At 37.3% G+C, this 16,463-nt stretch overlaps 1 protein-coding gene across 11 annotated transcripts in view; it reads left to right on the plus strand.

Moving 5' to 3' along the window:
- The window catches only part of ATXN2 (ataxin 2), a 109,795-nt gene that overhangs the window by 76,112 nt on the left and 17,220 nt on the right, over positions 1-16,463 (plus strand). For 7 of the 11 annotated variants that reach the window (XM_079149497.1, XM_079149499.1, XM_079149503.1 and 4 more), the window contains one exon: positions 275-341. In XM_079149497.1, the coding sequence (XP_079005623.1) occupies positions 275-341 (67 nt within the window). The remainder of the gene's footprint in view (positions 1-274; positions 342-16,463) is intronic. The other 4 variants (XM_079149495.1, XM_079149493.1, XM_079149500.1 and 1 more) reach the window with 1 other exon arrangement.

Here is a 16,463-nt window from a genome sequence, read left to right on the forward strand (position 1 = left end):
GTACTTGAAAGAGGGAGGAGGCATGAGTGGTTTGGTGTGGTGTTAATATAAGGACCTGAATTAGATACTGTTGACTGGTGAGAAAAATGGTTTAGATTTGCTATTGTTTGGAATTTATCTAGTTAACTTGTGGATATGATTTCATTTTTAAATGACTCATGGAGAATCAATAAGTTTTATCTCTAGCAAGATAAAACTATGAGAGAGTGGTAGAGGACATTTTTAGCATAAGAGCCTAATGATTTTTTTTTTTTTTTTTTTTTAATTCTTCAAGCCTTTATACCCAATACCTATGACACCCATGCCAGTGAATCAAGCCAAGACATATAGAGCAGGTAAAGGTGAGAATAATTGTGTCTGTGTTTGCTCATAGTCTGCATGATGCATGAATTAAGTGATTCAGTTTATAATGAATATTCAAAGTTCAGCTTAGACTTCTGATGAGGCTGTGCATTGACTTTTGGTGACCAGTGTTAAAGTATTTAGATGAATTATTTTGGAAAGGTAAGTGCAACCTGAAATTTCAATGTAAATTTGAAAACGGTTTGCTGGATTTAGTTGGATTGCTCACCATATTTTACATTGACCTACAGTTAATTCCCCAAAGTCCAGAATTTCTTTTGAAGCAGAGGGTGTCAAAAATCACATCAAAAATCAATATCAGAATCCTATTAGAAATATGTTCCGTTATCTTTAAAATGAGTGGTATAATCTAGTTGTATAAACTAATATTCTAGACTTATGTGGTTAAAATACCTTAATAGGGAAAATACATCCTTATTTAAAGGGAAAAAAATTAAAATATGTGTACTAGGGATTGAACTTGGGCACTCAATACTGAGCCCACATCCCCAGTCCTATTTTGTATATTATTTACAGACAGTCTCCCTGAGTTGCTTAGCACCTTGCTTTTGCTGAGGCTGGCTTTGAACTCTCAATCTTCCTGCCTCACCCTCCTAAGCTGCTGGGATTATAGGCACGTGCCGCTGTGCCCACGTTATAAAGAAAATTTTTAATCTTAAGAAATGTTAAAGGATTTCTTCTTTGTCATCAAGTTAATTTAGAGCAATTAATTGCTGTCATTTTGTTGAGAAACAGTAGAAAGAGTGGTGTTAGCCTTTTGCTGCTGTGACAAAGATTTATTTTGTCCTCAGTATTAGAGGTTTCAGTCCATGGCTGGCTCCTTTGTTTGCAGCCTTAGGTGAGGCCTAACGTCATAGTAGAAGGAAGTAGCAGAGCAAAGCTGCTCACCTCATGACTTCTAAGAACCAGAAGGAGAAAAAGGGACCAGGACATGATATAGTCCCTGAAACCACACCCCTAAGAACCTGCTCCCTACAACTAGGGTCTATTTCCTACAGTTTTCACCACCTCCCAGTAGTACATTTAGATTTGAATTCCACAATGAATTAGTCATTTGACGAGGTCAGAGCCCTCATAATTCAATCTCTTCCCAAAATCCTTCTCTCTGGACATTGCTGCTTTTGGGAACAAGCCATAATACACGAGCGTTTGGGGGCTATTCCATATCCAAACCATAACGAGCAGTTTATACAGAAAAAAACAGTTCACAATACCCAGTAATTACTCTCTGACATAAAAATTTTGCTATTTCTTAATAAGATTTCCTCAGTGTTTGAAGAAATTGTGATTTTTATAGCTATTAACCAAAGCAATTCTCTTTGTAAATGTGGTAACTTTTTGTTGTTGCTGTTGTTGAGAATGGGGATATCTTAATACTTGAGTCTGTTACTAGAACTCTGCTTTAGGTCATTTGAAGTTATCCTTGGTTACAGGAGTTAATCTTTTTTACTTTTTATTTTTTGTATTGGGACTTGAACCAGAACACCCTACCACAGAACTGCACCCATAACCCTTTTTACTTTTTATTTTATTTTGAAACAGGGTGTCTCAAAGTTACCCAGGCTGGCCTTGGGGTTTTCTTTCTTCAGTCCCAAGACACTGGAATTACAGGCAGGCATGCACCACTGCATTCAATATATGGTTTAATCTTATTGTGAGGGCCTGAAGAAATTCAGGGAAAAAAAGGCTTTTTAATGCCATTCTTGCACACTACTAAGTTGTTCTTAAGTTACTACCTGGTACTGCTATTTCAGTGTTACTTAAAACAATGCAAAGGGAGCTTTTTGCATTAAAATATAAAAGATAATTTTTAGTAAAAGTAAGCATGACATTATAGTTCTCTGATGTAAGAGATGGATTCTAATGCTCTGTCATTTTAACAGACTCATAGAAATTATATATCCTGAAGATAGTTCCATTCTTTATTTAAAGATGCATTTCTAATAGAATAGGCACACCATCAAGAATATCAGCTGTGTGCTAGGGTTGTTGCTCAGTAGTAGAGTGCTTGCCTAGCATGTGTTGAGGCACTGGGTTTGATTCTCAGCACTGCATATAAATAAATGAATATGTTAAAGGTACATCAACAACTAAAAAAGAGTTTAAAAATAAATATCAGCTGTGAGTTGGGAACAGCGCTACATGTCTATAATTGCAGTGGCTCGGGAGGCTGAGGCAGGAGGATCTTAAGTTCAAAGCCAGCCTCAGCAACAGTGAGGCACTAAGCAATGCAATGAGACCCTATCTCTAAATAAAATAAAAAGAAAGGCTGGGCATGTGGCTCAGTGCTTGAGTGCCCCTGAGTTCAGTCCCTGGTAACTGCTCCACCTCCAAAATAAAGAATATCAGCTGTGAAGGTCTCAGTGATGGAGTGCCTGCATAGCATACAGAAGGCCCTGGATTCCACGATCCCCAGCACCAAAAGAAAAAAAAAACACAGCTGTAAACAAAAGCTATGCTAAGAAGATGAGAAGTAAAACAAATAAAATAATAAACAACAATAAAAAAAAAAAGACAACAAAATTTTACAAAAACCCACCCCCAAAACAAAGATGGGTTATGATTAGATATTTGCTGTTACTCTTTCAGATTCTAAGATAAACAAGATTTTTGCCATATTCACTTGATATGTACTTTTTTCTTTGCTGAATATTTAAGACAAATCCCAGTCATCATGCAATTTCATTATTACATATATAGTATATATTTTTTAAAAACAATGTTTCAGCAGGGAGTGAGGGTGCATATTAGTAATCCCAGTGGCTTGTGAGGTCAAGGCATGAGAATCAAGGCCATTCTCAGCAACTTGGTAAGAACCTGTCTTAAAATAAAAAGGATTGGGGATGTTGCTCTGACGTGAAGTGACCCTGGGTTCAATCCCCAGTAAACGCCCCCCATCCCCCCAAAAAAGTTTTTCTTGGGTAGCCAGTGCTATTATCAGCATTTTGTAAGACAAATAGTATTTCTTTGGTAGCAATATATAATCAAATTACTCTGGTTGAGTCAAGAATTTAGGTTTACATTTGACTTATTTTTAATATGGATCAAAAGAAAGTCTACAGATTTTTATGTCTTTTCAGTTCTCTGCGTTTTTTCACCCTTGCTATTTTGTGGCAGGAACTCCTCCCTGTCCCCTCGTCCCCAAACTTTTTTTTGTTTCTCTGGTACTGGGGATCAAACCCAGGGCCTCATGTATGATAGAAAAGCACTCTACTACTGAGCTATGCCCCAACACCTTTTATTTTTTTAGTTTGAGAAAGGCCCTTGATAAGTTACTGAGTCTTTCTTCAAACTTGTGATCCTCTGCCTTAGCCTCCTGAGTTGCTGGAATGACAGGCATGTGCCACCATGCCTGGCCAAAAACTAGTTTTTATGTAGTATGTTTCCCATTCAAGATTGGCTTTTTTTTTTTTTTTTTTCCCCCCTTGTGATGTTATTGATTACATTCAGATTCAATGTTTTGGGGGGCAAAACAAATACCAAATGATTCTGTATGGTCTATATTTTGTAATATCAGGAGGTTTACACCTGGGTGACCCAGGTGCAATTCTTGGAGTCTGATGCAAGAGGATGGCAAATTCAGTATGAGCTTCTATAGTTCAGCAAGTCTTTGTATCAAACAGTAAAACGAACTTGGGGTGTAATTGAGTGGTAAAGTGCCCCTGGGTTCAATCCCCAGTATCTACCCACTCAAAAAGAGGCGTATAATATCTGGTCCTACATGTAGTTACAGTAAGGTGATTGCCAGGTCCCCCCACCATTGTAAAATCTGATCAATTATTGATCATTGTTTAATGTTTTTTTTTTTTTCACTAGGGCTATTTCACAATTAAAAAACTTTTTTTTAGTAATAGACGGACACAGTATCTTTATTTTTATGTGGTGCTGAGGATTGAACCAGGGTCTCATGTGTGCTAGGCGAGTGCTCTACCACTAAGCTACAGCCCTATCCCCTATTTCTCAAAATTTAAAAAAAAAAAAAAAATTCTGTAGATGGACAGAATACCTTTATTTTGTTTATTCTTATGTGGTGCTAAAGATCGAACCCAGTGCCTCGCACATGCTAGGCAAGTGCTCTGCCATTAAGCTACAGCCCCAGCCTCCTATTTCTCAATTTTTAATGTGCATTATAATCACATGGGGAGAGCTTTTATTAAAAAGATGGCTTGACCCATCGCTGAAGTTTCTTATTCGGCAGACTTGGGGTATTGCCTGAGAATTTACATTTCTAATGCAGTTTAGAAAACCTGCTCCCAGCTAGTGTTTCTGGTCCAGGACCATACTTTGGAAACCTTTGCAATTAGTTGTTTGAAAATGGTGGCTTCTGAATTCCTACCATTTCTTTTACATTTATTAAGTGGAATCATTCTGTAAAAGACTGTTCAGTTGGAGCTATTTGTTTATCCTGAAGTAGTTTGTACAAGAATTAATTTTTACTTCCAATAGTGTTCAGTGAATTTTTTTAAAGGATGTAACTCGTTATTATTCCCACTATTTTTATTCATTATTAAAATATTAAGAGTAAAATACATATTGTGTTGATTATCCTTCCTGCTGTTTCCATTGTCCCATCTTCAACCAATGGGAATCCTTCCCAGGTGACCTCTCTATATGCTTGATAATACTCTTATCTTTGAAAGCTTCCTTCCTTTCTGCTACAAATAAGATGTCTCAGGCAAATCTTTTGGTAACCTCAGACCTGGATTAATTATTTCTCCAAGAAACTCTGATTTCTTTTGCTTGACAAATAATATTTAGAAGTCATGATCTGGTCATTTGGATTTGCTCATTGCTGTTGAGATTTTTTCTAGGCTTTTTCAAGAACAAAACTAGGAAATATCTGTCACTAAAAACAAAATTCAGCAGTTCATATTGCTATTTCTAATTCAGGTTAGTGTTGGATGATTTTTTTACTGTGTTCCTGTATTTATCTTACTTCACTGAAACTTTGATTACTAAAAATAGTAACTGTACTATCTGTTGCAGAACAAATTACTAGAAACATTATTTCACTCAGTTTCTGAAGATTTAAGACTCCAGTAGCAGGTTAGCTGGACAGTTGGTTTTGCCTTAGGGTCTCTTCGAGTTTCAGACACAATGGTTAGGTTAGGTAGGACTGCCAGTTGTCTAAAGGGTCAACCGGAGCTGAAGGATCTGCATCCATATTCAAAGTCGTTAGCATTAGTTTCCTTGTTATATGTGCTTTTCTGTAGCATTGGATATGACATGTCAACTGATTGCTCCCACAGTGAGAGTTCAGGGAGAAATAGTCCTGAATGGCAACTCAGTTTCTTGACAGAGACATAGCATCAGTTCTGCAATGTGCTGTTGGTCACCCAGAAGAACCCTGGTACAGCGTATGTAGCAGGAGGAAAGAGGGGGCATGAATACCAGGTCTCAGATCACTGGGGGCTGTCTTATAAAGTCCATCTTATTTATATTTTCTTACAGTGTGTGTAAGAAAATACTTGCCAATCTCTTTGTCATCTAGTTAGACTACAGAATAAAATCTAAAATTTTTCTGGAGTATTAATTTTCCTTCATATCTGTTTTACCAAAAAATATTTTTAGAGCTGGGCGCGGTGGCACATGCCTGTAATCCCAGCAGCTCGGGAGGCTGACACAGGAGAATCGGAGTTCAAAGCCAGCCTCAGCAACGGTGAGGCGCTAAGCAACTCAGTGAGACACTGTCTCTAAATAAAATATAAAATAGGGATGGGGATGTGGCTCAGTGGTTGAATGCCCCTGAATTCAATTTCTGGTAACCTGCCTCTGCCCGGAAAAAAAAAAAAAAAAAAAAAATATATATATATATATATATAAAGGGTTGATACCCTTATTTCTTCCAAAATATTGTCTTCTGAAGTCACATAGTGATCATGTCAATACTTGATCAGTAAGTTGATAGTTCAGTCTGGTTAAATTTGGTTTTTACTATCTTGTGTGTGTGTGTGTGTGTGTGGCAATACTGGGAACATATATACCACGATCTATATTCTCAGCCTCTTCTATTTTTTATTTTGGATAGAGTCTGGCTAAAACTTGGGTGGGTGGCCTCCAACTTGTAATTTTTCTGCCTCAGTTTCTGGAGTAACTGAGAATACAGTGTGTACCCACACGCCTAGCTAAGTCTGTTTTTTATTGAATTGTAAGTTTGGATGGATCCAAGTCCTTTGTCAGATATATTTTTCATTGTGTAGTCTCACAATCTGTGATTTAGTGTTTCAGTTTTTAAAAGTATCTTTGAAAGAACAGTAGTTTTAAATTTTGTCTTCTGTTTTATCAGATTGTTTCTTGTATGGTTTTATTTATTGTATTCACATATGCTGAGCTTGCAAAAATTTCTTATGGGTTTTTTAAAAAAGTCATTGTAGTATATTTTTATATTAATCTTATTCTAAGTGGCTTTCTAAAAAAATTAATTAGTTTGATTCTGTTATTGATTGATTGATTGTGGTACTAGGAATTGACCCTAGAGGAGATCTACCACTGAGCTACATCTCCAGCCCTTTTTAATTTTTGAGACTGAGTCTCATGAAGTTTGTCCAGGCTGTCCTGGAACTTCCCATCCTCCTACTTCAGCTTCCCAAGTAGCTCTGCACCATTGCACCTGGATTGTGTTTACACAATTTTGACAAATGTATTTACTTAGGTAATTGTGTCATCAATTAAAATGTTCAAACATTATTCCTCATGCCCCTTTCTGTCAAACCATATATTCTCACCTTGAGCTCTGGGTAACTTCTGATCTAATTGCTTTTACTTAGATTGGGTTTCTCCCTTTTAGAATTTTTTTTTTAAATGGAACCATGTAGCGTGTGGTTATTTTTTTGTGGGGGGTGGGTCTGGCTTAAATAACATAGCAGTTTGAGATTGTTTCATGTTCTCACTTAACATATCTGTTCCTTTTTATTTTTCAATAGCATTCCATTTTATGACTATGCCACAATTTACCTGTTAGTAGTTAATGGGCATTTGTGTTATTGTCAGCCTTTGGCTATTGAAGAAAACTGCTATGCACATTTGTGTGTGTTTGTGTGTTCTCTTGGTCATATACCTAGAATTGAAATTGCTGAGGTATGGTTAAATACATATTTCAGTTAATGAGAATCGGGCAGATTGTTTGCCAAAGTAATTGTATCATTTTACACTTCAGTGATCAGTTTTGTTTTGCTCTACATCTTTGCCAGTGCTCAATATTGTCTATCTCTAATTATACCCAGCCTGTTGTGTGTGTTACTGTATCTCATTGTGATTTGTAACGTGCATTTCCCTGATTAGGACTGATGATGAGCATCTTTTCATGTGTTTATCAGCTTTTAAAAAATGGTTTAAATCTTTTACCCTTTTAAAATTTGGGTTAGTTTTCTTATGAATTTTAAGTTGCTTTTTTATTTAATTTTTATTGGTATATTATAGTTGTACATATGATAGGATTTGTTGTAATGTGTACATAATCAAGTTTCATATTTGTAGCAGTGTCATTTGGTCAGATCACTCCCCAGAACTTCTCCCCTCCCTCTCGCCTCCTACTCCCATTAACATTACTTTTATATTCTAGTTATAAGTCCTCTACTGAATATAGGTATTTTGAATATTTTCTCCCAGTCTGTGGCTTGCATTGGACTAGCTTTTTTGAAGAGCCATTGTTGTTAATTTTGATGAAGTCCCCTTTATCAGATTTTCTCCATGATTAAAAGTTTCTTCTTTTTTTGCATCATAACTAAGAAGCTTTTACATGTCCTAGGCTATGAATATTTTTATGTATCATTTTAGAAGTTTAATAATTTCCAGTTTGATGATCAAGTATATGGTTGATTTTGAAGTTAATTTTTGTGTAGATGAAATAAGGTTGAGTTTTTTATTTTTGCCTGTATTTATGTCCAGTTTTACTAGCACCAGCCTGTTTCCCTTGTCTCATCTCCTTAGCATCTTTCAGTTGACAATCTGTGGTTCCCATTTGTGAACTGTTTTGTCACTTTGATCTTTATATCTACCCTCATGCTAATACGCTTTTTATTGATTACTATTATTTTATAATAACTCTAAAAATCAGTTCATGTAAGTTCCTCATCTTGATTCTTCATCAAAATTGTTTTGACTATTTTAGGTTCTTTGCATTTCCAATAAGTTTTTTTTTTTTTTAAATTTTTATTTTAAACAAATGGGATACATGTTGTTTCTGTTTGTACATGGAGTAACAGCATACCATTTGCGTAATCATACATTTACATAGGGTAATGATGTTTGATTCATTCTGTTATTTTTTCCTTCCCCCCAACCCTCCCACCCCTCTTCCACTATACAGTCCCTCCTTCCTCCATTCTTGCCTCCCTCCCACCCCCCATTATGTGTCATCATCCGCTTATCAGTGAGATCATTCGTCCTTTGGATTTTTGAGATTGGCTTATCTCACTTAACATGATATTCTCCAATTTCATCCATTTGCCTGCAAATGCCATAATTTTATTATTCTTTATAGCTGAGTAATATTCCATTGTATATATATACCACAGTTTCTTTATCCATTTATCAATTGAAGAACATCTAGGTTGGTTCCACAGTCTGGCTATTGTGAATTGGGCAGCTATGAACATTGATGTGGCTGTATCTCTGTAGTATGCTGATTTTAAGTCCTTTGGGTATAGGCCAAGGAGTGGGATAGCTGGGTCAAATGGTGGGTCCATTCCAAGTTTTCTAAGGAATCTCCACACTGCTTTCCAGAGTGGCTGCACTAATTTGCAGTCCCACCAGCAATGTATGAGTGTACCTTTTTCCCCACATCCTCTCCAACACCTATTGTTGCTTGTATTCTTGATAATCACCATTCTAATTGGGGTGAGATAGAATCTTAGTGTAGTTTTGATTTGCATTTCTCTTATTACTAAAGATGGTGAACATTTTTTCATATGTTTGTTGATTGCTTGTAGATCTTCTTCTGTGAAGCATCTGTTCATATCCTTAGCCCATTTGTTGATTGGGTTATTTGTATTCTTGGTGTAGAGTTTTGAGTTCTCTATATATTCTGTAAATTAGTGCTCTATCTGAAGCATGAGTGGCAAAGATATTCTCCCACTCTGTAGGTTTTCTCTTCGCGTTGCTGATAGTTTCCTTTGCTGAGAAAAAGCTATTTAGTTTGAATCTATCCCAGTTATTGATTCTTGCTTTTATTTCTTGTGCTATGGGAGTCCTGTTAAGGAAGTCTGATCCTAAGCCAACAAGTTGAAGATTTGGACCTACTTTTTCTTCTATAAGATGTAGGGTCTCTGTCTGATTTCAAGGTCCTTGATCCATTGTGAGTTGAGTTTTGTGCAGGGTGAGAGATAGGGGTTTAGTTTCATTCTGTTACATATGGATTTCCAGTTTTCCCAGCACCATTTGTTGAAGAGGCTATCTTTTCTCCATTGCATATTTTTGGCACCTTTGTCTAGTATTAGAAAATTGTATTTATTTGGGTTTGTGTCCGTGTCCTCTATTCTGTACCATTGATCTACCTGTCTATTTTGGTGCCAATACCATGCCGTTTTTGTTACTATTGCTTTGTAGTATAGTCGAAGTTCTGGTATTGCGATACCCCCTGTTTCATTCTTCCTGCTAAGGATTGCTTTAGCTATTCTGGGTTTCTTTTTCTTCCAGATGAATTTCATGATTGCCTGCTCTATATCTGTAAGGTACGTCTTTGGTATTTTAATTGGAATTGCATTGAATCTGTATAGCACTTTTGGTAGTATGGCCATTTTGACAATATTAATTCTTCCTATCCAAGAACATGGCAGATCTTTGAGGCTATTGCAAATGGAGTTTCCCTTTCAGCTGTTTCGTTGCTTGCATATAAAAATGCTTTAGATTTATGCATGTTGATTTTATAGCCTGCTATTTTGCTGAATTCATTGATGAGGTCTAGAAGTTTTCTGGAGGAGGTTTTTGGATCCTCTAAATATAGAATCATGTCATCCGCAAATGACGACAGCTTAAGTTCCTCTTTTCCTATTCGTTTCCCTTTAATTTCTTTAGTCTGCCTAATTGCTCTGGCTAGAGTTTCGAGGACAATGTTGAATAGAAGTGGTGAAAGAGGACATCCCTGTCTTGTTCCCGTTTTTAAAGGGAATGGTTTCAGTTTTTCTCCATTAAGAATGATGTTGTCCGTGGGCTTAGCATAAATAGCCTTTACAGTGTTCAGGTATGTTCCTACTATCCCTATTTTTTCTAGTGTTTTGAGCATGAAGGGGTGTTGTATTTTGTCGAACGCTTTTTCTGCATCAATTGAAATAACCATATGATTCTTATTCTTCAGTCTATTGACATGATGGATTACATTTATTGATACACAGATGTTAAACCATCCTTACATTCCAGGGATGAACCCCACTCGATCATGGTGCACGATTTCCTTAATATGTTTTTGGATACGGTTTGCCAATATTTTGTTAAGGATCTTTGCATCTATGTTCATCAAGGATATTGGTCTAAAATTTTCTTTCCTTGATGTGTCTTTTCCTGGTTTGGGTATGAGGGTGATATTAGCTTCATAAAATGAGTTTGGTAGGGTACCCTCCTTTTCTGTTTCCTGGAATACTTTGAGAAGTATTGGAATGAGTTCTTCTTTGACGGTCTTGTAGAATCTGTCTGGTCCTGGGCTTTTCTTGGATGGTAGGTTTTTAATGGCTTCTTCTATTTCATTGCTTGATATTGATCTGTTTAAATTGTGTATGTCCTCCTGGTTCAGTTTAGGAGGAGCATATGTCTCTAGAAATTTGTCAATGTCTTCGGTAGTTTCTATTTTGTTGGAATACAGATTTTCAAAGTAGCTTCTCATTATGTTCCGTATCTCAGTGGTGTCTGTTGTGATATTTCCTTTCTCATCACGAATTTTGGTAATTTGAGTTTTCTCTCTCCTTCTCTTTGTTAGTGTGGCTAAGGGTTTGTCTGTTTAATTTCTCAGTGAACCAACTTTTTGTTTTGTCAATTTTTTGAATTGTTTCCTTTGTTTCAATTTCATTGATTTCAGCTCTGAGTTTAATTATTTCCTGTCTTCTACTACTTTTGCTATTATTCTGTTCTTCTTTTTCTAGGGCTTTGAGCTGTAATGTTAGGTCATTTAGTTGTTGACTTTTCATTCTTTTCTGGAATGCACTCCATGCAATGAATTTTCCTCTCAGTACCGCATTCATAGTGTCCCAGAGATTTTGATATGTTGTATCATCGATCTCATTGATCTCTAAGAATTTTTTTATCTCCTCCCTGATGTTTTTTTGTTATTCATGTTTCATTCAATAGCATATTATTAATCTCCAGGTGTTGGAGTAATTTCTGTTTTTTATTTTGTCATTGATTTCTATTCTCAGTCCATTATGATCTGATAGAACACAAGGCAGTATCTCTATTTTTTTGCATTTCCTAAGGGCTGCTTTGTGGCATCACGTATGGTCTATTTTCAAGAAGCTTCCATGTGCTGCTGAGAAGAAAGTGAATCCACTTGTTGATGGATGGAATATTTTATATATGTTTATTAAGTCTAGGTTATTGATTGTGTTATTGAGTTCCATGGTTTCTTTGGTTGGATTTTGTTTGGAAGATCTATCTAGTGATGACAGCGGTGTGTTAAAGTCGCCCAGAATTATTGTGTTGTGGTCTAAGTGATTCCTGAAATTGAGAAGAATTTGTTTGATGTACAGGGATGCACCATTGTTTGGGGCATAAATATTTACTATCATTATGTCTTCCTGATTTATGGTTCCCTTAAGCAGTATGAAATGTCCTTCTTTATCCCTTCTGACTAACTTTGGCTTGAAGTCCACTTTATCTGATATAAGGATGGAAACCCCCCCTTTTTTACTGAGTCCGTGTGCGAGGTAGGTTTTTTCTCATCCTTTCACCTTTAGTCTGTGGATATCTTTTTCTATGAGATGAGTCTCTTGCAGGCAGCATATTGTTGGGTCTTTCTTTTTAATCCATTCTGCCAATCTATGTCTTTTGGATTGATGAGTTTTTGCCATTAACGTTCAGGGTTATTATTGAGATATGATTTGTATTCCCAGGCATTTGGCTTATTTTTGGTTTTTAAGTCGGCTTGGTTTCTCCTTTGAGTGGTTTTTCTCTAAGGTAGTTCCTCCCTTTGCTGACCTCCATTGTTGTTTTTCATTTCCTCCTCATGGAATATTTTGTTGAGAACATTCTGTAGCGCAGGCTTTCTATTTGTAAATTCTTTTAACTTTTGTTTATCATGGAAGGATTTTATTTCATCTTCAAATCTGAAGGTTAGTTTTGCTGGGTATAGGATTCTTGGTTGGCAACCATGTTCTTTCAGAGCTTGAAATATGTTGTTCCAGGCCCTTCTAGCTTTTAGAGTCTGGGTTGACAAGTTGGCTGCTATCTGTATTGGTCTCCCCCTGTATGTAATCTGATGCTTTTCTCTCGCAGCCTTCAAAATCCTATATTTTGATTGTTAGGCATTTTCATTATAATGTGCCTTGGTGTGGACCTGTTGCGATTTTGTGCATTTGGTGTTCTGTAAGCCTCTTATGGCTTACAGATTTTCCATTTAATTCTTCAGGTTTGGGAAATTTTCTGATATTATTTCATTGAATAGGTTGTTCATTCCTTTGGTTTGTATCTCTGTTCCTTCCTCAATCCCAATAATTCTTAAATTTGGTCTTTTCATGATGTCCCATAGTTCTTGGAGATTCTGTTCATGGTTTCTTACCATCTTCTCTGTTTGGGCAACTTTATTTTCAAGATTCAATATTTTGTCTTCATTGTCTGAGGTTCTGTCTTCCAAGTGGTCTAGTCTTTTGGTGATGCTTTCCATTGAGTTTTTTGTTTGGTTTATTGTTTCCTTCATTTCAAGGATTTCCGTTTGGCTTGTTTTGAGAATCTCTCTTTGTTGAAATGATCTTTTGCTTCCTGCAGTTGCTCTTTCAACTGCTTATTGGAGTGAGCATTCATTGCCTGTATTTGCTCTCTTATCTCATCCTTTGCTTCACGAATCATCTTAATCATGTGTAAGTCCTTTTCTGACATTTCTTCTAACATACTGTCATTGGATTCCATTAATATAGAATCTGGAGTTTGGATCATTTTCTTCCCTTGTTTTTCATGTTCATATATCTTCCCCTCTAGCAGTGCAGATATGGGATATTGCAGATTTCCCCCTATAGGCTTATAGTGGCCCTATAGGTTTCCAAAACCCTTTCTTTAAGGGGAGATCAATATTAGCAGTGCCCAATTCAGACACTATGCAATCCTAGACCAAATAGCCTCTATGAGAACAATAACAAAATTGTCATAATAAACAAAATGAGTTCACATATTATCTTCAGTAAAACAAACAGATTTGCAATAAGGTCTGCAGTTTCAAATGGAGGACGAAGTGGATGCAGAGGTATGTAGAATGTGGCTGTTAATGGGATGAGAAAAGAATACACAGAAGTTCTAGATAATAGAAAGGGTAGGAGTGTAATCAAAAGAAATTGGATGTTAGCATGCAAAAAAGGGAGAAAGAGACTCTGAGGGAACAGGTAAACAAAAGGAAAAGAGCAAGAAAGTAAAGAAATAAAAACTTAAACTTTTTTAATAAGGAGAAAAAGAAAATCTACAGTGTAACAGTCATGTAGTAATGAAACCTCCCAGAGTTCAGTAGCCTGATGCATGAGAAGTACCTGACAATGAGCTTCAAGCCTCCAGCAGGCGTCTCAGGATAGGTTTTGCCTCACCTAAAGATCAGAGCTATGGCTTCCAGGATTATCCAAGATGGCCGCTCTGGCTTCGAAATGTGTTGGCTAATGGGGAGTTGCAGCTCAGGGTGGTCAGCAGGAGGTCCTGGAGGCAGGATGCAGTTGGTCAGGCAGGGGTCCTGGAGGTCGGGTGTATTTGGTGTGGTTGTGGGATCCTGGAGGCTGGGTGCAATCAGTTGGTCTGGGGTTCCTGGCGGCAGGGAGCAGTCAATCGATGTGAGGGCCCCAGAGGCAGGGAGTGATTGGTCGGGCTTGAGGGATCCTGGAGATGGGGCTCAGTCAGTCCGGCCAGGGGTCCTATGGGGCCTGGCTATTGTCTCAAAATGGCGGCAGCCAGGTGTAATCAAACCTGCAGGTAGTGTAACAGTGAACTTCCAGGCAGCAGCAGGCAGCTGGTGCTCCACTGGCGGTTGGTGATCAGTTTGCTGACTGTTGTCGGACGATCGAGAGGTGAACCTCATGCGTTGGGTGATGGATAGGTGTAAGGCAGGCGATGGACAGGCGAGAGGCAGGCAAATGGCGGATGATAGGTGCCTGACAGTGAGCAATCAAGAAACAGATATCCTCTGCTTGAAACCAGAGTTACGGAGCGACCAGGAACGCAGCTTCCCTCTAGTCCGCCATCTTGGATCTCTCCAATAAGTTTTGTGGTCAGCTTGGGATCATGCACTGGATTATCTTAATGTGGATCCTTCACTGATTGTATGATATATATCTCAATATCAATTTTGTACATATTTTCTTAAATTTATCCCTTAATTTTATAATTTTTATGCTATTATGAATTTTTTTTTATATATTTGGTGTTTATTACATACAAAGAAGCATTTGGAGTTTTAATCTTGACAATGTCTTGCCACATTGCTACCCCATGTAATGTTATTAACGTTTTTTAGATTGTCACAGTCATGATGCAGTCACTGTGTCTGTTTCTTGCACTGTACTGGAGAGGGCTTCTAGGACACTACTAAATAGTAGTAATGAGGTCTCGCCATGTTCCCATTCTCAGGGATGAAACATTGTCTTTCATTGTTAAGCAGGGGTTAGCTGTGGATCTATTACTAATTTGTAATTTTTGATTTCGTTTGCTGGTTTGGGTGGTGGTGGTGGTGGTGGTGGTGGTGGTGGTGGTTTTGTACTGGCGATTGTACCCAGAGGCATTTAACCACTGAGCCACATCCCCAGCTCTTTTATATTTTATTTCGAGACAGAGTCTTGGTGAATTGCTTAGAACCTTGCCGAGATGGCTTTGAACTGGAGATCCTCCTGCTTCAGGCTCCTGAGCTGCTGGGATTACAGACGCCTGGCTGGTTTTTGTTTTTTAAAGTTATAGTGGTTGTTGAATAACATCCCAAACTTTTGGGCATCTGTGAAGAGGATTATATGGCTTTTCTGCCTGGTCATTTTTGTTGTAGTTTTTTTTTTGTACTGGCGATAGAACCCAGGGGTACTACACCATTGATCTACATACCCAATCCTTTTTAATTTTGAGACAGGGTCTCGCTGACTTACTGAGGCTGGCCTCCAGCTTGTGATCTGCATGCCTCAACCTCCCAAGTTGCTTGGAATTACAGGTGTGTGCCACTGTACTTGTTTTTTATTTTTAAATTTCAGTGATTTTTGCTTTTTTATTTACCAATCCGGTTTTTTTTTGGCGGGGGGGAGTGGAACCATTGTACTACATCCCCATTTTGAGACACAGTCTCCCTCAGTTGCTGAGGCTGACCTCAATTTTGCAATCCTCCAGACTCAGCCTCCCAACCTCCCAATTCTGGAATTATAGGTATGTGCCAGTGAACCTGGCGTATTTACCTTTTTCTAGTTTCTTTAGGTGGCTGCTTAGATCATAGATTTTAAAATTTGCTTTTCTAATGGAAACATATAAAGCTATTAATTTGTAATAATGCTTGAGCTATATACTACACACTTTTATATTGTACTTTTATTCAGTTGAGAATGTTTTTGATTGTATGATTTCCTTGACCAATAGTTTACTTAGAAGTGTGTTTTAAATTTCCAAATATTTGATATTTTCATATGTATTTCTCTTTTTTATTTTTAATTTAATTGCATTATGGTCAGAGAACAGACATAAAAGAGCATTTCATTGTATATTAATTCTCCATGTGAAGCTGGATCTATTTCTGGGTTCTATATTCCATTATTCTGTTTAATGGAAGTAACTGCCTATCCCTATATTTATTCCCTCCCTTCAGATTCCTAGACTTCCTGTTTTGTTTTGTTTTTTTGTTTTGTTTTTGTTTTTTGTGGTACTGGGGATCAAACCCAGGGCCTTGTGCTTGCAAGGCAAGCACTCTACCAACTGAGCTATCTCCCCAGCTCGACTTCTTGGTTTTTCATAAGCAC

This window comes from Sciurus vulgaris (assembly GCF_902686455.1).
Source record: "Sciurus vulgaris genome assembly, chromosome: 8".
NCBI classification, from domain to species: domain Eukaryota; kingdom Metazoa; phylum Chordata; class Mammalia; order Rodentia; family Sciuridae; genus Sciurus; species Sciurus vulgaris.